Source organism: Microcaecilia unicolor, chromosome 3 (assembly GCF_901765095.1).
Source record: "Microcaecilia unicolor chromosome 3, aMicUni1.1, whole genome shotgun sequence".
NCBI lineage: Eukaryota > Metazoa > Chordata > Amphibia > Gymnophiona > Siphonopidae > Microcaecilia > Microcaecilia unicolor.
The window spans coordinates 257220002-257243615 of NC_044033.1; the positions used below are offsets into that span (position 1 = coordinate 257220002).

General features: G+C 46.1%; 1 protein-coding gene across 1 annotated transcript in view; it reads left to right on the forward strand.

Moving 5' to 3' along the window:
- SHANK1 (SH3 and multiple ankyrin repeat domains 1) overlaps positions 1-22930 on the forward strand; it is an 84313-nt gene extending 61383 nt beyond the window's left edge. The window contains exons 15-23 of the mRNA XM_030194972.1: positions 3696-3820; positions 7295-7430; positions 8182-8262; positions 11737-11760; positions 14008-14064; positions 17173-17297; positions 18419-18539; positions 19498-22042; positions 22360-22930. Coding sequence (XP_030050832.1) covers positions 3696-3820; positions 7295-7430; positions 8182-8262; positions 11737-11760; positions 14008-14064; positions 17173-17297; positions 18419-18539; positions 19498-22042; positions 22360-22930 — 3785 coding nt within the window. The remainder of the gene's footprint in view (positions 1-3695; positions 3821-7294; positions 7431-8181; positions 8263-11736; positions 11761-14007; positions 14065-17172; positions 17298-18418; positions 18540-19497; positions 22043-22359) is intronic.
- Positions 22931-23614: the final 684 nt, after the last annotated feature.

Below are 23614 nucleotides of genomic sequence, written 5' to 3' on the forward strand. Positions count from 1 at the left end.
ATGCTCATATTTTCATCTGTGCACACTATGCATGTTCTCTGGGTGAATTTTGACCTAGATGTTTCTCGAGAAACATTAACATTTGTCCTAACGGTGCAGAATGACTCTGGAACTGACTGATTTCTCAGGTACATTTTCAACAGAGCGTAAAAGCAGCTGATTTTCAAATAAAAATGAGCAAACACAGGGTGGAAGGAAACAAAAAAAGTTCCAAAAACTCCAGAAGTCTGATATCTTCCAAAAGAAAAGTTTATTCTCCAATAAGGATAACATAAAACAATCCAGACCGTGTTTCGGCAATAAGCCTCCCTCAGGGGTCGTAACTATAGAGTAATAAAAATATGGCCACCAATAAATAAATATATGTATAATAAAATGTAACAATCGCATGACACAGTGCAAGTATAGAGTGAAAATGTGTAAGTGATAAAATGTGATCAAAATATGCTCTGTACATGCATTTATATGACTTACGTTAAACGACTGCCAAATAAATAATAGTATGGGTTGAAATGGATGTGAGTGTATAAAAATATATGAATAGAAAGGTATTGTGGATACAGAAAAAATGTGCCAGAAAACAGTAAAGTGAACAGTAATGAAAAAAAAAGGGTGAGAAAAAAAAAATCAGTGTTGAAGAAAGAATTGCATAGTATATCAAGTAATAAACAATACCTGCAACTCTGGTGCAAAACCAATAAGGGAAAGAACCTGAAATATGTGAAATAACGTAATACACAGTGATTAATGCAAACAAATAGAATGGGATCAAAAAAGAAGAGATGAAAATCATCTGTTATCAAAGATAAGGCAGATTATACATGTTAAGATGAAACTGGTGGCTGCAAATCTTCTAGGAATGTGAAACACCAGACATATGGTAATTAAAACTGGAAAAAAAGCAAGGAAAACTAAAATGGGAAACAGCTAAAAGACTATCCGCCTTATTTTCGAAACAGAAAGACGCCCATATTTCGACCCATATCGGGAGATGGGCGTCTTTCTCCCGTGGGCGCCCAAATCGGTATAATCGAAAGCCGATTTTGGGCGTCTTCAACTGCAATCTGTTGCGGAAACGGCCAAAGTTGACAGGGGCGTGTCAGAGGCGTGGTGAAGGCGGGACTGGGGCATGTTTATCGGCCGAGGAGAGATGGGCGTCCTCGACCGATAATCGAAAAAAGAAAGGCGTTTTTAGCGCAAATTTGGGTCACTTTTTTGGACCCTTTTTTTTCCATGAACAAGTCCCCAAAAAGTGCCCTAAATGACCGGATGACCTCCCCTGACTCCCCCAGTGGTCACTAACCCCCTCCCACCAAAAAAAAAAAAAAAAGAACTGTCAAAACTTTTTTTCCCAGCCTGTATGCCAGCCTCAAATGTCATACCCAGCTCCATCACAGCAGTATGCAGGTCCCTGGAGCAGTTGTTAGTGGGTGCAGTGGACTTCAGGCAGGTGGACCCAGGCCCATCCCCCCCCCTACATTACACTTGTGCTGCTAAATGGGAGCACTCCAAACCGCCCCCAAAACCCACTGTACCCACATGTAGGTGCCCCCCTTCAGCCATAAGTGCTAAGGTAATGGTGTAGAGTTGTGGGCAATGGGTTTGGGGGGCTCAGCACCCAAGGGAAGGGAGCTATGCACCTGGGAGCTATTTTAATTTTTTTTTTTTTTACTTTTTACAAGTGCCCCCTAGGGTCCCCGGTTGGTGTCCTGGCATGTGAGGGGGACCAGTGCACTATGAATCCTGGCCCCTCCCACGACCCAATGCCTTGGATTTGTTCATTTTTGAGCTGGGCGCCTTTGGTTTCCATTATCGCTGAAAAACGATACCGCCCAACTCAAATCCGATGCATTTGGCTGGCACAAACCGTATTATTGGAAAAAAGATGGACGCCCATTTTTTTCAAAAATACGGTTTGTCCCGCCCCTTCACGTACCCGTTCTCGGAGATAGACGCCCATGGAGATGGGCGTTCGCGTTCGATTATGCCCCTCCACGTACCCAACAAACACATAGTGAAAAAAAGGATTAACAGTAGTTTGCAAAATAAAAAAAGATGAACACAAAATGAGCCTGGATCGCTAAATAACAGCAATGGAAATGCCAGTTCCACCTGTAATTTTTAGAAAGAGTAAGTTATGTGAGTAGATTCATAATGCGTGCTTGGAGAAGCCACATTTCTGTGCGTCATTTGACAAGCCTACATGAAATTTATCCCTTTCTGCATCATACAGACTTGGAAAGAACTGATGACCGGTAAGATGCGCTGCTCAAAACAGTGGCAGACTATATTTAGCAGATGATTTCTCCCCATCCTGACCGCACTGTGCCCTCAGCCGCATCTACATTTTGAGATGGCTGAATTTAGACATTCACCATGGCTCAATTTTCAGGACAGCAGGTCTGGGTGACTAGTAGAAATTTTCCCCAGATGTTCCCCACAGCACTAACTCTACATTTTCACCAAAGGTTGGCTGCGATCCCCGCATATGTCACAGTGATTATAGTCAACAAGAGCCACATTTTTGGCAGTGTTCATTGGGAAAAGAACCATAGCCACCGCTTGTAAAAGTTAGATATTATCAGTGGCCAAGGAATATCCCAGATACCCTTTCAAGGGATGTGTCTGTAAAGCCTAATGGACAATAGCCTATAAACTTTTGATCTCCAGTGCTCTGGTGATCTCCATAGAGTTTGTAGCGGCTACCCAATTTTTGTCTTTTCCGTTAAAATGGAGAAACCGGTTCGTCCACTTCAGAACAAAGTATGCTTCTACAGATAACATCACACGTGCCTTGTTAACCTGTATAGTTACACAGATTAATTTACGTAGCAGCACTGTCGGTGCCAAAATTAGCAACTTTTATAATTATAATTCTTCTTGAGTTATGTCAAGCAAAATGAACTTTTAAAGCAGTCAGTCAATATAACCAAGACAAAACATTAAAACCAAACTATCCATAATGCATTGTAACATTTAGGTTGATGTTCATGTGAACCCCAAGTGGAAATTCTTCCAAAGCTTACAGGGAAGTGGTGATAATCAGTGGATGCTCTCCGCTTAAGAAAAAGCATGACTTTCAGTATCCGGTTTAGTGAGAACTCCCTTACCTCGGCATCACTAAATGTACCAGCTTAAAGAGGAACAGATCTCTTTATCCCCTTATTCTGGGCCAGAGGTTGAATAAGACTCCTTTCTGGTTAACTGTAGGCTACATCCCTCTGTTGATACAGATCATTTTGGCTGGATCTCAAGATGGCCAAGCTAAAGTTATTGATTCATCGGCCCTGAATATTCAAAGCAAGTTATTGCTTTTCACATCCTAACTGTTCTCCCACAGCGCCCATCAAACTGTAGATGCTCAGCTCATCGTTAAAGAGTCTGCTTTAGGGTTCTAACTTGCGCAAAAGCCCTTAAATATTTATTTATAAAAAGATATATTGTGCATCTTTCATATTTCTCGTAGGGATAGTGTGAGATGGTAGTCTGGAAAGTGAACTATTCCAATGTTTTCCTTGGACTCATTTCTTACATTTTTGATGAGCTTTCAAGGACTCGGCTCCTTCCATCGGGTCCAAGCAGAAGGACGACTTAGGGAATAGATGATGAGAAGTGGGGGTGTTTGTACCGTGTGTGTAAAGTTGCAAACTCATAGGTCTTCTTGTGTATCCTAATGAAGTATTTTTCTTTCACAGCTCAGACCCCCATTGAGGAATTTACCCCAACGCCGGCTTTCCCAGCACTTCAATACTTAGAGTCGGTGGATGAGGGGGGTGTCGCCTGGAGAGCTGGACTCAGGATGGGGGACTTTTTGATTGAGGTAAACAGTATGTTGTTGATTTTGTCTATTTATTTCTTGTGGGCTTGTGTCATTCTATCTGCACCCTTCTCCTCCACCGCTAACTCCAGACTCTGTTCCTTTTATCTTGCTGCACCATATGCCTGGAATAAACTTCCTGAGCCGGTCCGTCAAGCTCAATCTCTGGCCATCTTCAAATCTAGGCTCAAAGCCCACCTTTTTGATGCTGCTTTTAACTTCTAACCCTTACTTACTTGTTCAGTACCCTTATTTAATCATCTCCACCTTAGTAGTTCCCTTATCTCTTATTTGTCCTGTTTGTCTGGCCTAATTAGATTGTAAGCTCCATTGAGCAGGGACTGTTAGTGTTAGTGTGTAGCGCTGCGTACGTCTAGTAGCGCTATAGAAATGATTAGTAGTAGCAGTAGTGTGAGTTCGTCTGAAGGGACTTTAACTGGGGGCCATTCATCCTGTGGGTTTCTCCACCTCTGGGTCCTGCAAAGGAACTGTGGATTCTCCTGTGACTGAAGAGAAAAAGACCCCCCCCTTTTTTGTGCCAGGTAGATGAATTCCTGTAGAGCATGATCAAGGTTAATGGGAAGATCTTGGTCACTGCTGTTTTGTGGCTATTCGTGATGAGGTCTCTGCATAGTGAGCAGCTTCCCCTCAGGTCCATCACCAGTGATGTAGGGATGCAGAGGGGATTAGAAGCTGCTGCATCTTATACAATGAAACCAGTGGCGTAGCTACTATGGGGCCACGGGGGCCTGGGCCCCCATAGATTTGGCCCTGAACCCCCCTGCCGATGACCCTCTCAACCCCCTCTCCCGCCGTCAACCCGCCGTCGCCGTCTGCTACCTTTGCTGGCGGGGGACACCAACCCCCACCAGCCGAAGTCTTCTTCCTTCGTTTTGGTTCTGAGTTTGATGTCCTGCAGACTCACAAAAACAGAACAAAGCCCTGCAGATCGCAAGGCTTCGTTCTGTTTCTCTGAGTCTGACATCCTGCACGTTGTACATGCAGGACATCAGACTCAGAACCAAAACAAAGGAAGAAGACTTCGGCTGGTGGGGGTTGGGGTCCCCTACCAGCAAAGGTAGCAGACTGCGACGGCGGGAGGGGGGGTTGAGAGGGTCGTCGGGAGGGGGATCAAAGTTGTTGTTGGTGGTGCTGGCGGCAGTGGGGTCAGTGGTGCCGGGTAGGGGGGGGGGCTAAAATGTGCCCCCTTACCTCGGGCTCTGGACCCCCCTCCCGCTGAAGTCTGGCTATACCCCTGAATGAAACCACTCCAAAGGGGCTCAGCAGAACAAAGAAGTTGTCTCCCAGGGAACAGATGCCGGGATGCAAAGAAGGCATGGACTGTGTTTTTGCTTAGTTGGGAGTCCAGTGCCGTCCCTTCCTTCCTGGCTTATTCTCTGCCTAATTAAACAGTTCTTTGGTTATAGTACCTTGTAATTCTAGTCTCTTATTCCACACATCACACATCATGCTATAATGTCGGTGTGCTGAAAGAGAATGGTGAACCCAGTGCCCTTCTCATCATCGCCGTCATTGTAAAAATTAGCGGATAGAAAGAGAACTGAAAATGGAAGGGTGGGGGTGTGGAGGGCACAAGGAGTTGCGACGTAGTGCGGTGTCCTGAAATATACGATTAAATGTCTATGTCAAGGAGGGCGCAGTCCTTGGAAAATGCAGTGCCTATTAGAGATGTGCATTGGTTTGAAATGATATAAGAAAAGTCAACAGTGCTTCCAGAGATGATGATATTAAAATGCAGTGGGTGCAGAGGAGGGTGGTGTTGAGATTGGCTGAAGAGGAGATGGTGTTGAGATGCAGTGCCTTCCGAGATGGTGTTGAAGTGCGGTGCCTCCAGAGGTGGTGGTGTTGAAATGCGGTGCCTCCAGAGGTGGTGGTGATGAAATGCGGTGCCTCCAGAGGTGATGGTGTTAAAATGTGGTGCCTCCAGAGGTGGTGTGTTGAAATGCGGTTGTATTGAAATGTGTTGTCTCCAGAGGTGGTGGTGTTAAAATGCAGTGCCTCCAGAGGTGGTGTGTTGAAATGCAGTGTCTCCAGAAGTTGTATTGAAATGCAGTGCCTCCAGAGGTGGTGGTGTTCGGTGGCGTTCCTAGGGGGGCTGACACCCGGGGCGGATCGCAGATGTGCCCCGCCCCCAGGGGCAGCGTGACCCCCCCGGCGAAAGGACACCCCCCGCGAAAGAACTCCCCGCCCGGGTGCACGCCGCTGGGGGGGTGCCGCGCGCGCCTGTCCGTCGTTCGTTCCATGCTCCCTCTGCCCCGGAACAGGAAGTAACCTGTTCCGGGCAGAGGGAGCATGGAACGAACGACAGACAGGCGCACGCGGCACCCCCCCAGCGGTGTGCACCCGGGGCGGACCGCCCCCACCGCACCCCCCCCCTAGGAACGCCACTGGTGGTGTTAAAATGCGGTGTCTCCAGAGGTGGTTGTATTGAAATGTGGTGCCTCCAGAGGTGGTGTGTTGAAATGCGGTGCCTCCAGAGGTGGTGGTGTGTTGAAATGCGGTGCCTCCAGAGGTGGTAGTGTGTTGAAATGCGGTGTCTCCAGAGGTGGTTGTATTGAAATGCGGTTTCTTCAGAGGTGGTGGTGATGAAATGCGGTGCCTCCAGAGGTGGTGATGATGAAATGCGGTGTCTCCAGAGGTGGTGTATTGGAATGCGGTGCCTTCAGAGGTAGTGTGTTGAAATGCGGTGCCCATGGAAATAGACATGATTTATTATTACCGTATTTTTCGGACTATAAGACGTACCGGACCATAAGACGCACCTAGGTTTTAGAGGAGGGAAATAGGAAAAAAAAAATTTTCCTTTTTCCCTCCTCTAAAACCTAGGTTCTCTGGTGCGTCTTGTCCGAGTTCGGGATCGCCCTCCCCTACTCACGTCAGCGATGTTCCCTGGTGGTCTAGTGACGTCGGGGCAGGAAAGAGCCCCCTCTTTCCTGCCCAGCGCGCTGCTCTCCGTCCTCCTCCGTCCTCCTGTATGCTGCCTGACGGTCTCGGTGGCCATTTTGAATCTCGCCGAGACCGTCAGGCAGCATACAGGAGGACGGAGGAGGACGGAGAGCAGCGCGCTGGGCAGGAAAGAGGGGGCTCTTTCCTGCCCCGATGTCACTAGACCACCAGGGAACATCGCTGACGTGAGTAGGGGAGGGCGATCCCGAACTCGGGGGGAGGGCGATCCGGAATCGCTACCTTCGGACTATAAGACGCACCCCCCATTTTCCTCCCAAATTTTGGGGGAAAAAAGTGCGTCTTATAGTCCGAAAAATACGGTATATATGTCACTCTCTGAAAGATAATGTGCTGAAGGAAGAATCTTACAGGACTCAATTGATTTCAGCAGGTTTTCAGTCGTGAGTTGGGGAGTCTTGTCAAAGAAAAAATGGGTGAGGATTTTCATAAGATGCGGGGAAATTTCATGGTGACCTTATGTTCCTCAGTGCCAGTGTTCTCTGTCTGCAGGTGAATGGTCACAACGTTGTGAAAGTGGGACATCGACAGGTGGTAAATATGATTCGTCAAGGTGGGAATAATCTAATGGTCAAAGTTGTCATGGTTACGAGAAACCCTGAAATGGAGGACACCATGCGGAAGAAAGGTATTGTATACAGGAGAATTGTCTTTAACTTTCTAAACTCCCTTCACTCCACAAGGGGGTGGAATACGGAGATGTCCCTATTTGTTCCTTTGTCTTTATGTAACTTTAAACATGTGACTACTAACAGGAGCCAGTCTTCGAATCAGGCAGAGTCACCAGCTTGTAGCAGACTGTAAGAGTTGAGATGGGTTTCTCAGTTGGGAAAGAGTTGAGGTGGGTATTGAGGTTGAGAAGGATGAGTAGGGTGCCGGGATTTTAACTGGTATGTCTGTAGGGGGTAGAGATGAGTCTGATTTCAGGTGGCAGAACTGGGGATAGTTACATCTTCAGGGTTGGATCAATCATATTAGGAATGGATGTATTTGTAGGGGTTGTTAGTTGGGATGACTAACTGCAAAAGGCAGGATTGGGATGAGTTTGATACAATTGGCAAAGATTCTAGATACTTCTGTCTCTAGGGTTCAGGATTTGGGATAGGCATGACTGTATGAGGGAAGGACTAGGGCTGGTTGTAACTATAGGGACTCTAGAGGGCAGGAGTGAGGATATGAGTGTGTGTTGGGTGTATGAGAAGGGATAGGTATGGCTCTAGAGGGAAGAAGTAAGGTATATGAGTGTGTGTAGGGTATATGAGTGGGGATATGTGTGTGTGTTGGGTGTATAAGTGCAGATAGATGAGACTATAGGGGCAGGGTAAGAGAATTTTTTGTCTATGTTGTAATTTTTCTGTCCTATCTATTAACCCTTTCAGTGCCACAGCAGACAAAGCGTGTGACTCCCCCTGCGATTTCAGTGCGGTCGAAGTCTATGACATCTGAACTTGAAGAGATGGGTGAGTCCCTTATTCCTCTGCTTTTCTGTAATTCTGATTTTGGACTCTGCTTTCTCATATATGTGGATTTATCAAACCCACATTTTGATATCCCTTATAAAAGGCGAAATTAAAATTGCACTGACTCAGTAAGCCATAAATACCAGCAGCAAAACACATAAAAAAATATAGCTAGTGAAATAAAATGTAGGAAAATCACAGGAAAAGAGAGAAGTAAGCAGAGCTTGGATGCAGTTTCTTTTATCAAAGGTTGCTTGGAGAGGCTGTTTTGTTCTGACGCCTGAAGTGGATCTTTATGCAGAAAGACTGACCGTGCGGAAGATCCCCTGACAGTACAGAGGGTCCCTTGACAGTTTGGGGGGGGGGTGTCCCTTGACAGTGTGCAGGATCTTCTAACAGTGCAGAGGGTCCTCTGACAGTACAGAGGGTCTCCTGATGCTGCGGACGATCCCAGTGGTTAATGACTTTAGTAAATTCACCTCATGTACTTAGTATGCATTTAATACTTAGTATGAGGTCTAAAGATGTGTCTTTTGGACTGTTCTGGGTGGGGAGGTGTCAGGTATCAAAATCTTGGGAAGGGGAGATTCTAGAGATTTGGAAGTTAATTGAAGGAGAGGGGAGTGCAGCGAGGGGCAGCAGAAGGCTCAAGGTTCGCCTACGTGTCCATTTTCCTTGCACCAGCCCTGATTTCAACACATTGAGTATAGGCCAGATCAGGAAAGGGAATAAAACTCTTGAGGGGGAGCAGTGTGGGGAAGGTAATTCCATAAAACAAGCTATGTCCGTTTAAAAAAAAATATGGGATGGGGGAAGGGGAAACTGCTGTGTCTGTCCTTTCCCTCCATACCCCTCCCTTCTCTCATAGCTCCATTCCCTCCTTACCCCTCTCTGCCTCGTCCCCTTCTTATCCCTTCTTGTTCTCACTGCTCTGTCTCTCCTTACCCCTCTCTGTCCCCTTCTTTCCCCTCCCTGCACTCTTCCTTTTTACTTCTCCCCGCCCTCACAATTCCCTGAGCTTTTACCTCCTGCCCTGTTCCCTAATCCCACCTGCCCTCACAGCTTCATTACTCACTCTTCCCTTTCCAGTCTTTCCAGCTCCTTATACCTTTCAGATTTGAATTTGAAACACTTTTAGTTGTGATCCTTAAGGAGTGTCATTTACTAGTAGTTAATGTGCATTATTTACCACAAGACTATTGTATAAATTAGACCCTGTGGCAACTAACGTCTATTAATGCTGTGAGCCAGTGACCTCCTAAATCTCATCTTCCAGATGTCTCTAGATAGACAAAGATCTATAGAAACCTCTGTCATAAGTTCTTTCCCTTCCCTGTCCTGTGCCCCACATTCCCCCCTTAATCCTGTGTCTCATAATCCCCTATAAATCCTGTGCCCCACAGTCCCCCTGTAATCCTGTGCTCAAAATCTCCCATAAATCCTGTGCCCCATAGTCGCCCATAAACACTGTACCCCCATAAATCCTGTCTCAAGGCCCCCCTTAATCCTTTGTCCCACAATCACCCATAAATCCTGTACTTCACAGTCCCCCATAAATCCTATGCCCCGCAATTCCCCATAAATCCTGTGTCACAAGCCCCCCTAAATCCTGTGCCCCACAATCCCCCCTTAATCCTGTGCTCAAAATCCCCCATAAATCCTGTGCCCCACATTTCCCCCTTAATATTGTGTCCCATAATCCCCTATAAATCCTGTGCCCCGTAAATCCTGAGCCCCACAGTCCCCCCTTAATCCTGTGCCCCACAATCACCCATAAATCCTGAGCCCCACAGCCTCCCATAAATCCTGTGCCCCATAGTCCCCCATAAACACTGTACCTCCATAAATCCTGTGCCCCACATTCCCCCCTTAATCATGTGCTCAAAATCCCCCATAAATCCTGTGACCCACAGTCCCCCTTAATCCTTTGCCCTCAATCCCCTGTAAATCCTGTGCCCCACAATCCTTCCTTAATTGTGTTCCCCACGTTAATCCTGTGCCCCACAGTCCCCCTTAATCCTTTGCCCTCAATCCCCTGTAAATCCTGTGCCCCACAATCCTTCCTTAATTGTGTTCCCCACGTTAATCCTGTGCCCCACAATCCCCCTTAATCCTGTGCTTGACAGTCCCCCCACTTATTTATTTATTTATTTATGACATTTATATCCCACAATATTCCCACCCAAGGGCAGGCTCAATGTGGCATACAATAGTTAATAAGCAAACAATAGTACAAAGTACAGTAGACAAGGTCACAGGTGGGAGAGAGATGACTGATGAAGAAAAGGAGAAGAGTGTAGGTGATAAATTATCACAGAGTGAGCTATGGGCTAAAAGGGCGTGGCTCCTGTAGGGCTCATGGCGTATGCTCTGCCAAAAAGGAAGGTCTTGAGACGCTTCTTGAAGGTCGGGTGATCTGAAGTGAATTTGATCTCTCGAGGCAGCCCATTCCACAGTTGAGTGCTGAGATAAGGGAAAGAGGAGCCATAGATGGTCTTATATTTGAGGCTACGGGGAGCAGGGTAATGGAGATTGAGGAACGAGCAGGCCGATCTTCAGGAGTTTCTGGGTGGTAGGTCAACGAGAGTGTCCATATAGGAAGGGGCATCTCCATAGATGATTTTGTGCACCAATGTGCAGGTCTTGAACGCGATGCGGTCCTTCACAGGGAGCCAATGCAGCCGTTCACGTAACGGTCTTGAGCTTTCAAATCTAGATATGCCAAAGATGAGTCGGGCAGCTGTATTCTGAGCCGTTTGCAATTTTTTTAGGAGCATAACCATGCATCCCCTGTAGATACTATTGCAGTAGTCAAGACGGCTAATCACCAGGGACTGGACATTGAAGAGGGTAGGTGATAGTGGGGAGCCCTGTGGCACTCCGCAGTCGGCTTTCCAGTGAGACGATAGTGTTGAGTTGGCTTGTACTTCGTAGGATCTGGATGTTAGAAAACCTCTAAGCCAGGCTAATACATTACCACTTGCTCCAAAGTAATCAAGGAGCCACAGAAGTATATCGTGGTGCACCATGTCAAAGGCACTGGACATGTCGAACTGCAAGAGTAAAATGCACTTCCCCTCGACTATTTCCCTCTTGAAGTTAGATAGACCGTGACAAGCACGGTCTCAGTACTGTGGAGCAGTCGAAATCCCGATTGTGAGATATGCAGAACATTAAATTTGTCCAGGTGCTCATTGAGTTGTTCATTCACCAGGCTCTCCATAAGTTTACGAAAAGGGGGATGGAGGCTATTGGCCGGTAGTTGGACAAATCACTACTTTGTTACTTAATCGTGTACCCCCAAATCTTCCATAAATCCTGTGCCCCACAGCCTCCCCTCCCCCAAATCCTGTGCTCCCCAGCTCCCTCTCTCTGTTCTGTGCCCTAAAATTATCCCTCTTTATCCGGTGTCTGTGACTCCCCTTCGTGGGGCTTATCTGCTCCTAAGTTTTCTTTTCTCTTCTCTTTCCTTAGTCACTCCCTGGAAAAGGAAAAGCGGTGAGTAAGCTGAGCTTTCACAGGTGTCAGGAACTGGATGAATGTTTTACAAGGAAAGCACAGACCTGCTGGAGACTTGATCTCCCAATACCTTCATCTACCCAGCAATAATGGTTAATTAAAAATACTAAGACCATTAAGTAGGTCACAGCAAATTAAGTGCCAAAACAACGTCAGAGTTACGCACCAGATTGGTTATCAAATACGAGCAGAAGTGCGCAGTTATCACCACTTGCGCCTTGACCGTGGCTGTTGTCATTTCGGCATTTTGGCGCATAAATGCGTTGTGTTCTATAAAGTGCACGCAAGAATAGTCAGGGCGCTTGTGACATACCTAGGCCCCTCTCACATTAACATTGCGTTTGCCCGGGGTATAGAATAAGGGCTTATTTAAGTCTCTTACCCGCTTGTTACCCGCTTGATAAAGCCACGTGTTGGTATTTATCATAAATAGTTTTTTCAGGTGCCAAATTATGGAATGAGCTTCCTTTTGTGGTTAGGCATTTTAATAGCCTTATTTTGTTAAAAATCATTAAAGAATGGCTATTTGAGAAGTTTTAAAAGTAAAGCTTATGATGATTTAGTCTTTTTTTGCTTCTACTATGTTATTAGATGTTCTCTGTACTTTCCCAGTTATGTCTGGACCTTTTTTATGTAAACTGCTGTTTGCGATATAGAAATAGTTTTTTACATTAGATTAAATTTTAGATGAGACGTTATATGGGGAACTAGCTGTCTTCTAGACCTGTCCACCCATAACTTTGGACATGATGTACAGAATTTGTGCGTAAGGGGCTTCTCGTCTCCGGATGTCTTGCCCTTAGGAAATCAGCGGGCTGGGGTGGATCTCGACCTGCCCACTTCCAGTGTAAGAGTCTGGACAGCTCATAAAATCCTTCGACGCACAGTGAATCGGAGCTTGATTCACACTTGCAGTTCTGAGTTTGCAAAATATCTGCTGTTGTTAAAGGGGCGATAAAGCCTTTTTTTGTTGTCTTTTTCAAAACACTCCAAAAAAATATTGATGACAGCCCAGACAAAGATATTCATAAGAATTGGAGGAATACCCCATAGATATAGGGTTGACCCAATGGTATTTGACACCCTAGATGAACCTACTGCCAGTCGCCTGCCCCTTCCGTCCACCATGTCCCCTTCCCTGTCTACCCCCACCGTATGTTCGACATGTCCATTTCTTTACCTGTCTCCTAGGTGTTGAACCTCTCACCTTCCCTCCTCATCCCAACTGCACTGAATGTTCTTTCCAGTATTTTGCTTGGGGCCCTTAATCAGACGTTTTGCTGGGACTTGATGGGCCGGGCAAAATCCAGAGACTGCAATGGGCTGTGTACATAGTCTCTTTCTGTTCACTGCTTTTCTCTATGGCAGGGTGTTTCGTACATGTTTTAGAGAACCCACAGTCTTTTGGGTTTTAATTATATTAACAGTGATATGAATGAGATTGTCTGCAAAATTTACACCCACACTGACTCTCGATGGGTATCCTAAAAACCCATATGGTTCTGGATTTCCAGGACAGGTTTGAGGAAACGGGTTGCACGGGGTTCAGATTATAAAGCTGCGTTTAGAGCTATTCTCAGGAAGAAATCAGGCAGAGAGCAAAAGACAAAAAAAGGGAGGTTTTATTACTCACTACAACAGGAGCTGGTATCTGTAGCAAACATTAGTAATATCACAAAACCTAACCTCAGTTACTCTGGTAGTTGTAAGATACTGAATAAATGTGTTACAGGCAAAGTTATAGCAAGAAGACTCATTTACATATAAGGGTTTAATTCATTTTGAGGCCAGAAGGGAGGCTGGGGTGAATAGCTATTCGGAAAAGAGACAGAGTAAGGATATCTTCTGTACAGAACTGGAACAGAGGCAAGACATACCGGGATCTAAGCTTAGAGTAAGTCTGGGTAGCCGTGGAACACATTAATGGATTCATTATATTAATTACATATAAAAACAATGATCTGCTATCGGTCCCTCTCTCTCTGTTAGTGTTTTGTACTGGATGGTGGGGATTGATGTGGGATGGGTCCCTCTGTCTCTTTTCGTGTGTTGTACTGGATGGGGAGGTGGGGGATTGATATGGGATGGGTCCTTCTGTCTGTTACCAAAATATTCACAGGTTTCTGTAAATAATGATTCTCTGGTTGTGCTTTCATGCTGCTGTCTTTAGGATGGTAAGTCTTGTAATCACCTTGTTTTTGTTTTTTTTTCTTTTTTAATTTTAAGATTATGAGCCTGCACAGACCAGTGATAAGAAGAGGACCGTCTACCAAATGGCACTGAGTAAGAAGCCCCTGCTTAATGCTGAACTTAGAAACCCCTGAAGAGAGAGCACTCGCTCTGGTCCTTTCACCCTCTCATCTTCTGCAGCTTTGAAAAGCCCTTTACCTGGGTAAACTGGCTGCCTGAAGCCTCCCACATCACGTGAAGGGATCAACTTCTCAAGTTTTATCACTTGCTCAGGTGTGATTAGGTCAGGGGAGGCCGTAATAACGCAAAATTTCCATGTTGAAGACGGGGCTTGTCATTTTTAACCAATAACAAACCTGCCAACATTTCCCAAGAAGACATAAGCTTCTACCTTTCTCTTCAGATTGGTGTAAAACATATGGGGTCAAAGAACTCATGAACTTTGCCGTTACCTTTCTACTTTTGAGAATTGCATCTCCCCTTCAAATGATATACTCTGTTAATTTTGTATAAACAGGGTAGTGATAAGCCAACGGTGATTTTCTGGGGCAGGCGATTTCACCTTTCAAGCACAGTTGCAGTAGGATAAAGGTTTGAAGTTAGTGAGCAGAGCCAGAAAGATACTGGGATGAAAGGGACTTTAGATTTACCTCAGGCCTTTTTTCAGTTGTAGCTCAAGGTGAGTTACATTCAGGTACAGGAGGAATTTTTCTGTCCCCAGAGAGCTCACAGTACCTGAGGCAGTAGAAGGTTAAATGACAAGGAGCCATGGTGGGATTTGAACCCCTGGCCTCCTCTGATTGTCTGCCCAGTGCTTTCTCCATTGGCTACTCCACCACTTTGTCTAAGGAACAGATAAAAGGAGGTGATAATTCTTTTGTACAGACCTCATCTGGCATATAGTGGAATTGGAAAAGATACAGAGAAGGGCGACGAAAATGATAAAGGGGATGGGATGACTTCCCTATGAGGAAAGGCTGAAGCGGCTAGGGCTGTTCAGCTTGGAGAAAAGACGGCTGAGAGGAGATATGATAGAGGTCTATAAAATAATGAGTGGAGTGGAATGGGTACACGTGAATCGCTTGTTTACTCATTCCAAAAATACTAGGACTAGGGGGCACACAATGAAGCTACAAAGTAGTAAATTTAAACAAATCGGAGAAAATGTTTCTTCACTCAGTGTGTAATTAAACTCTGGAATTCGTTGGCAGAGAATGTAGTAAAAGTGATTAAAAAAAGGTTTGGATAGCTTCCTAAAAGAAAAGTCCATAAGCCAAATCCACTGCTTATTTCTGGGATAAGCAGCATAAAATATATTGTACCTGAATTGGCCACTGTTGGCCACTGTGTACCAAAAGTCAGTGCGATGAGGAGTTAGGGGCTGGATAGGCCTTTGTGAAAAACTGCTGGCACTGCTGTGTAATTTCTCAGTCACTGAAATGCTAGTAGGGACTCAGCTTTTTTTCAGCTCTGGTCACTGTACTGAGCTGTTCGGTGCTTATATCAGGGATGGTAGACTTAGATCTGCTTGGCTTGTTTTCAGCCTAATTCCAGCCACAATCTCACTGATTAGCTTTCAGCTGAGAATTAGTCTCAGATAGATGCACAGTCTAGCTTCAAAAATTAACCACTAAAAGGGATGAGTATGTTCAGGACATGGAATATAGGGGAATATGATAGAGACATTAAAAGTCTCCAAACAAATGAATGGCAGGGAACCAGGGGTCACGAGATGGAGCTTCAGGGGAGTAGACTGTGGAGTGACGTTAGGAAATGTTTCTTCACAGAGCGGTTGGTGGATGCTGGGAATAAACAGTGGGATCATTTCAGAAGATTTAGGAAAAACAGAGAGGGTCCCTAGCCAATTAAGACACTGATAGCTGGGGTCTCTGTGGGTGGATCCTGTGGCAGTCGTCTCCCATCGTCCTGTTGAAAGGGCATTTCTAAAAGTCTTCATGTTTGCATACACATACACAGGTAGATGTTTAGAACACCAAAAACTCCATTCAGATGTGCAAATTTCTAGTATGTTCTGCAAATAACCATCGGTGGGACACATAAAATAGAGAATACTGTAAGTTAGGCGCATTCCTGCCGCACTTCTGCACCTCCAGTTAGACTAGCTCTATGGCTGGCATAAATGCATGTGTTCAGCAAGGGGGGTGGGACTTGATGTACTGCCCTCCTCAAAGCGGTTTACATAGTATATACAGATACTTATTTTGTACCTGGGGCAATGGAGGGTTATGTGACTTACCCAGAGTCACAGGGAGCTGCAGTGGGAATTGAACCCAGTTCTCCAGGATCAAAGTCTGCTGCACTAACCACTAGGCTCCTCCATTAGCAACATTCCATGTAGAATCTCAAATAGTAGCAACTATGGAGAGGAGTGGCCTAGTGGTTAGAGCACTGGTCTTGAAATCCAGAGGTGGCCAGTTCAAATCCCACTGCTGCTCCCTGTGATCTTGGGCAAGTCAGGTACAAACTTAGATTGTGAGCCCTCCTGGGACAGAGAAATATCCAGTGTACCTGAATGTAACTCACCTTGAGCTACTACTGAAAAAGGTGTGAGCAAAATCTAAATAAATAAACATTCCATGTAGAATCTCAAATAGTAGCAACATTCCACATAGAATCTCAAATAGAAGCAACATTCCATGGAGAATCTCAAAAAGGGAAATGGGACTTGATATACTGTATTTAGGTGGTTTTTGCAACTACATTCAAAGCAGTTTACATACAGGTACTTATTTGTACCTGGGGCAATGGAGGGTTAAGTGACTTGCCCAGAGTCACAAGGAGCTGCAGTGGGAATCAAACCTAGTTCCCCAGGATCAAAGTCCACTGCACTAACCACTAGGCTACTCCTCCACTCCTTGTATTGATAGCCTGTTTCTTATAAGTGCTTGGTTCTATGCTCCTATCGCTTACCCTCTGGCTACTGGATTCTAGGCCTTCAGTTATACAGTTGCCTCCCATGATGTATGATGGGGAGGGGTCTAAAAATCTCTTTCCCTTAGCATTGATTATGGAGTGCATATGTGGGGGTGTAATGCTGCTTTTGTGAAATGTTACTCTCACTCTTGTGTATATCATGCTGACAGCGTGGGCTGGTGGAGGAGTGGATGCACCATCGCTGGTGTAGACCTCTGCTCTTTAATTGCGGAGATTCTCGCATCAACCCTTTTCTTGTCTTTAAAGATAAACTGGACGAAATTCTTGCAGCCGCTCAGCAAACCATCGGAGTGAATGAGGGAAGTGGTGCTGGGGGCTTGGCATCTATGACGAAATCACGGAGTGCTACTAAGAACTTCTACCCCACTGAGGTATGGGAACACACACAGCACTACTACTACTACTACTATAAATCATTTCTATAGCGCTGCCAGTGGTACACAGCTCTTCACAATTTAACATGAAGAAAAGACAGTCCCTGTTCAAAAGAGCTTACAATCTAAATCAAGACAGACAGACAGGACAAATAAGGGATAAGGGCAGACAGATAGGACAGATAGCACTGATGATCATTCACAGAAGGTTGTTTCTGCTGCATAACTACCCCAGTCTTCATTAGTACAATATTTTCTTATAATGCTCTGCTTGCCATTCTTTGGTCTATGGGAAGTAATTCTAATGAATCTGAGCATGAAATAGCATTTTAAGGGTAACTCTATAACCCAGTCAGTAACATTTACTTATATGTTGGGTGCATAAATATTTAAATATCGGGAGATACGTCCATATGTACAGAAAAACATATGAATATGCTACAATGCACCCAGGCATCACTCTGCAAACACCTGCTTAACCTACACAACTTACATCACACGAGCGTCACTCTGCAAACACCTCCTTAACTTACACAACTCACATCAGACGAGCGTCACTCTGCAAACGCCTCCTTAACTTACACAACTCACATCACACGAGTGTCACTTTGCAAACACCTCCTTAACTTACACAACTCATGTCACACGAGCATCACTCTGCGAACACCTCCTTAACTTACACAACTCACGTCACACGAGTGTCACTCTGCAAACACCTCCTTAACTTACACAACTCACATCACACGAGTGTCACTTTGCAAACACCTCCTTAACTTACACAGCTCACATCACACGAGTGCCACTTTGCAAACACCTGCTTAACTTACACAACTCACATCACACGAGTGTCACTTTGCAAACACCATGAAACACTCATGCAGCTGGGTAATTTGGAGGGTATAATGAAACTGTAGTTGGGATGAATGACGTTATGATGTGACTGTAGGTCGCATGGTTGACCTGTGGGGTGTAGTCTAAAGCTGGCATAGGTGCCCTGAATGGTATAACATGTAATATAGGTCTCAGGGAACACAACTTATGGAACTTGCACTTTTCCCGGGGTGCTTTCTCAGCAGAGGCCTCACTCTCTTCCTTTTCTCTTCTTTGTTTCTGTCAAGCCAAGTTTTGACCAACATCGGCTAGGGGCGGTGTCTCCGAGTCCACAGTCGATCTACGAGAGGTCCTCATATTTGTCCTCCAGTCCTTCTCAATCTCTGATGCTGCGTCAGAGATCTATTGGTAAGGTACAGCTGGGTCAGCGGAAGGGAGGAGTGAATCTGCTTACTGGTCTGAGACATCCATTGATGTGACCTTGCTTGACCTGGAAAAGGTCATCCTAGCTCCATTCTGAGCTTAGGAGCCAGTAACTGGGTTCTTCACTCTTATGGACAGTGCTAATTATACCCTCTATGAAGGTAGGGTTCACTTTGAAAATTGTCCATGGGAAAAGTTCCTGCAGACACTGGCACCTTTTTTTTCTGGGGGGAATTTTTCCAGCCAAAACAATGGGGCAATTCTGTGAAGAGGCACTTTATTTAGAAACCTATAAGACATCTATTGGAATCCTATTGTATAAAGGAAAGTAGGTGCCTATTAGAGTCCTATTGTATAAAGGAAAGTGGGTTCCTATTGGAATCCTATTCTATAAAGTAAAGTAGATGTCTATTGGAATCCTATCCTATAAAGGAAAGTAGATGTCTACTGGAATCCTATCTTATAAAGGAAAGTAGGCATGAAATGGAATCCTGTCCTATAAAGGAAATTAGACGTCTATTGGAATCATATCTTATAAAGGAAGTGAAACCAGATAAGTATGCACGCATGAGTTTAGATGTGAGCACCTATGCCATCCTTAGAGCTTGTGTAAATGCTCACACCTAGACTGTGATATGTGCTAACATAGTATTCCAAAAACCTGTATGTTGTTGAATAATGCTTGTAATGTATCCACAACAAGGTGGATATTTCCCGTGGAAATGATTTTTAGAATTGCCCATTATCCCAGTTGGTATCCCAGAGGATGGCTCCTCTGATCAGCTGGTTTATTTATCTGTTAACAGCTTTTGATATACTACCCTTCTAGGTGAAACGAATGCTAAGCAGTTTTGCTGGCTACCATCGTTCTCCCAAACTGGTGCTTCATTTCTATCACACAGCTGGGTCTCTCTCTCTCTCTCTCTCTCTCTCTTTGTTACAGGCTCGGTTGATGATGAAAAACCCTTCCTAGCATCTCCTTCTGTGAAGTTCAGTCGCAGCCTCTCTGTGCCGGGCTCTGAAGACATCCCACCTCCTCCAACCACATCTCCCCCAGAGCCGCCCTTGAATGCAGGCCCCAACTCTGCTCGTGTGAGCCCAACTGCGCGGTCTGCTTTTAATGCCAGCTCTCAGGCAAAAGTGTATAACACTGCTTCCCGCCAGGAGAGTGACCTGTATGAACATCAAGCAAGAAGGCAACCGAGGCAGCGGGAAAAAGCACCATTTTACCGCCGGGATTCGGAGCCTGGAGCAGATGGTCATGCAAACATAAATACAATTTCTCAGTCCAGTGCAAGAGGCTGGAGGGGACAACCCCAGGAACTTCGCTACTTCAACCTTCCTGGGAGGTCAGCCAGTACGGCCATGTACGTGCCTGCCAAAGCAATGCGCCGGAAAGGGCAACTGATGAAGCAGATCAAGGTAGAGGATCAGCAGCAGCAGCAGCAGCAGCAGCAGCAGCATCAGCATCATCACCAACACCAGCAACATCAACAGCAGCCAAAGTCACAGGAAAAGAGCTCCATCCCCATTCCCACCATCATTATAAAAGCTCCTTCCACAAGCAGCAGTGGCCGTAGTAGCCAAGGGAGCAGCATGGAGGCTGAGAACCAGCCGGACCCCATCCCCTCCTTGGAATTGCACCAGGGCATAGATTTCACCAGCCAGTTTGGTGCGGCCCTTGTTGGCGCTGCACGTCGAGACCGGGAGTGGTACAGTGAAGCACGTAGGAAATCGGCCCTCTTTTTGTCCACCGATATGGCTGATGAGACAGATGCTGTGTCTATTCCAATGCCAAGACTCAAGCACTCTAAATCCATTGATGAGGGCATGTTTGCTAGTGAACCATACATGCACCTTAATGTCCCATCCAACTTTGGGTTACCTAGCAATATCGATATCGGCAGTGGGTACTCTAACCAGCCCAAACCTGGCAAGGTGTCTGGCTCCAGTACCACTAGTGCCTTTAGCACGGTATGCTCCACATTTTTACCACAGCTCCAGGCACGTCCCTCGGGAACAGTGCTGCCCAACGTCAGCCCTGCAGGGATTGTGACTGGTAACTTGATACATCCTTTGACTGGAAAGATCTTGGCCCCTAGTTCACCCCTGGGCCTTGCACTGGCAGCCAGAGAGAGGGCACTGAAGGAGTCTAAGCAGCAAAGCCGGAATGAAGTGGAAGAGAGGAAGTCCCAGCCCTCATCACCACGTTTCAGTGAATCATGCAGATCGTCCTCAGAGTTCTCTGGAAGTTCTGCTCGTAAGCTCTGGGGAGCAGGCAAAGTGATGGACTCCAAGTCTTGTATAGAGAAAAAGCCAGAGGAGACCCATAGACACGAGCCATCAAATGTAATGCTGCTACAAGGTGTGGATCAAGGACGAACCTGGGAGAAAAAGGGGGAGGAGAGCGAGAAGATAGAATTGCATGTGCGTTTCATAGAAGAGACGGAGGAGAGGGGAGATGAGAGGAACTCAACTGGGAAACATGATAGGAAGGAAGGTCCATCAGCCAGACTTTCTTCTGCTGTCACCCATCCTTCCTTCTCTAACCCAAATTCTGACCCCAACCAGTCTGTCAAAGAGGCCAATGGCCTTCCTCTTCTAGTTCTTCCTCCCCCGGCACCTTCTATTGATGCCGATGATGAGTTTCTCTTCACGGAGCCTCTTCCTCCTCCGTTAGAGTTCTCAAATAGCTTTGACAAACCGGAATCTCCATCGAGTGCATCAACAGGAGGAAGTACACTGCCTGCTCCCGTAAATTCACCATTTGACACTGCAATTGCTCCCACCTTAGATTCTACAACTTCAAGCCTGACGTCCTATGACAGTGAAGTGGCCACTCTGACCCAGGGAGCCCCTGAACCTAAAGAACCTCATGTCAACTTTTCATCTGTGGTGTCTGCCATCCAGATTCCTGCCTGTGATCCGGTGGAGACAGTGACAGACTCTGGGATTGAGGAGATTGATAGCCGAAGCAGTAGTGACCACCACCTTGAGACGATAAGCAGTGTCTCCACTCTGTCCAGTATGTCTGGCCTTTCCACCGAAGGGACAGAACTGCTAGACACCTACATCACCTATCTGGATGGGCAAGCTTTTGGGACAGATAAGGCACCTTTTCAGACCAAGATTCGATCGAGAACATTCCCAAGCAGGGCCCCAGGACTACTCAGGGATCCTACTACTGCCACCAACTGCACCATTTCTATAGCACCCTGCACGGACAATGTCTACACTCTTACCCCATCTCAGGGGTCTTCACTGTGTACTCCTCCAGAGCCTTCAAAAGAGGCCCAGCGGAAGTCCCCAACACTATCCTGGGAGGAATGTCCCCAAGGAAAGACATCTCCAGTATGTAATATGAAGTCTAGCATCATGAATGAGCTCAGCTCCAAGCTTCAGCAGATGAGTGGCATGTCGTGGTCTAGACCAGCAGAGTCAGCAGTATCCTTCAGTGTGGAAAGACCCAGCTCCTTGCAGAGACACAGGTAGCTGTCAAGTTGCAGGCTCTATAATAGAATGTGTGGGCTGGGAAGCCTTATCTCCATTTCTGGTGCACTACACTCAGGCCTAGAGGAAAGAGGGGGTGGTGGAGTTGCCAGCTATTCATGCAGAGGGAAGGTGTGTTCCTGAAGATCTTCATAATGTCAGAGAGAGAGAGAGAGAGAGGAGTTATGTGTCTGTGGATCCTCAGAGGGTCATAGGTTGAGGTAGCGGAAGTGTATTGTGGATCCTCAGAGGGTCATAGGTTGAGGGAGAGGAGGGGGTGTGATTGTGGATCCTGATCATTTTTCATTTCTCTTAGGATGGCAGACGATGCTTCAGTCTCCCTGATTTCATCAAAACCTGTAAGCAGTTTGTACCACAACTGGCCCAAATCTCCACAGCAGATCCCAAAACATCCTAAGAGTGTGGACTTCGACATCCGTCCTGCACTGAGACGAGCACCCAGCCCCTCAATCCTATCTACAGAGCAGAAAATAAGCCCTACACCTCGCCCTTCCTCCCTCCCCATTTTACCCTCTGCCCCAGTCTATACTGGGGTGTTTGATCTACGTGGGTCCCCCACAGCTGCTAGTGACCCCTTCCCCATGTTTCCCTCTGGGGCACGCTCTCTCTCACCCACACACTTTTTGCCACCACCCACCGAGAAGGCATTTACTTCCAAGCCCCTTCCCTTCTGGACAAAGTTCGATGTGGCTGATTGGTTGGACTATTTGAACTTGGGTGAGCACCGTCAGCACTTCTTGGAGAATGAGATAGATGGCAGTCACCTGCCCTCCCTGACCAAGGAAGATTATATAGATTTGGGGGTGACCCGTGTGGGTCACCGCATGAACATTGAGCGCGCACTGAAGTTCTTCTTGGAGAGGTGATTAGGAAGATGTCCAACTGCCAAAGGAATTCCTCTTCCTCCTCAGGACCTAAGAAATGGTGTCAGTGGTGTGTTACAGAGTGGGGGTGCCATTCAGCATGTACTATATTAGGAAAAAAAACTTTCACATTACATAACAAGATGTGCAATGATACTAAATATAAACAAATGCAGAATTTTAAAGACGGATCATGTCACCAGCCTGTGAATAAAGGAAGGGGCAAGCCTGGTGTGGTGGAATGGGATGTGACTGTCACACGCTGGGGAAAGGGACACTCTGCCTCCCAACGTCATCCATCATCTTCTCTGAGCGATGCACACTTTGGGAGAGCGGAAAAAAGGCACAATGTCAAGGTGTTGCGGCAAGCTGTCAGTGGGAGGGAGGCAGAGGAACAGGCGATGAGATGGGGTTGAGAAGGAAGCACTAAAGAAAGAGTGTGCTTCAAGAGACTGCTTATATGTGCAAAGAGAGAGAACACACAAAGTGACTTCTCAAAGAGAGTGAGAGCACAGAGAGACTGCTCGATGAGAGAGCAGGAAGAGACTGCTCATGTTTCCAAACAGAAAGAGCAAATGAATACAGAGGAGACTGTTCATATCTGTAAGGAGAGGAAGGAGGATATACCACTGATACACACAAGGATAGAGAGGTCAAGAGATGGGGAGACATCGTTTATGACCACGA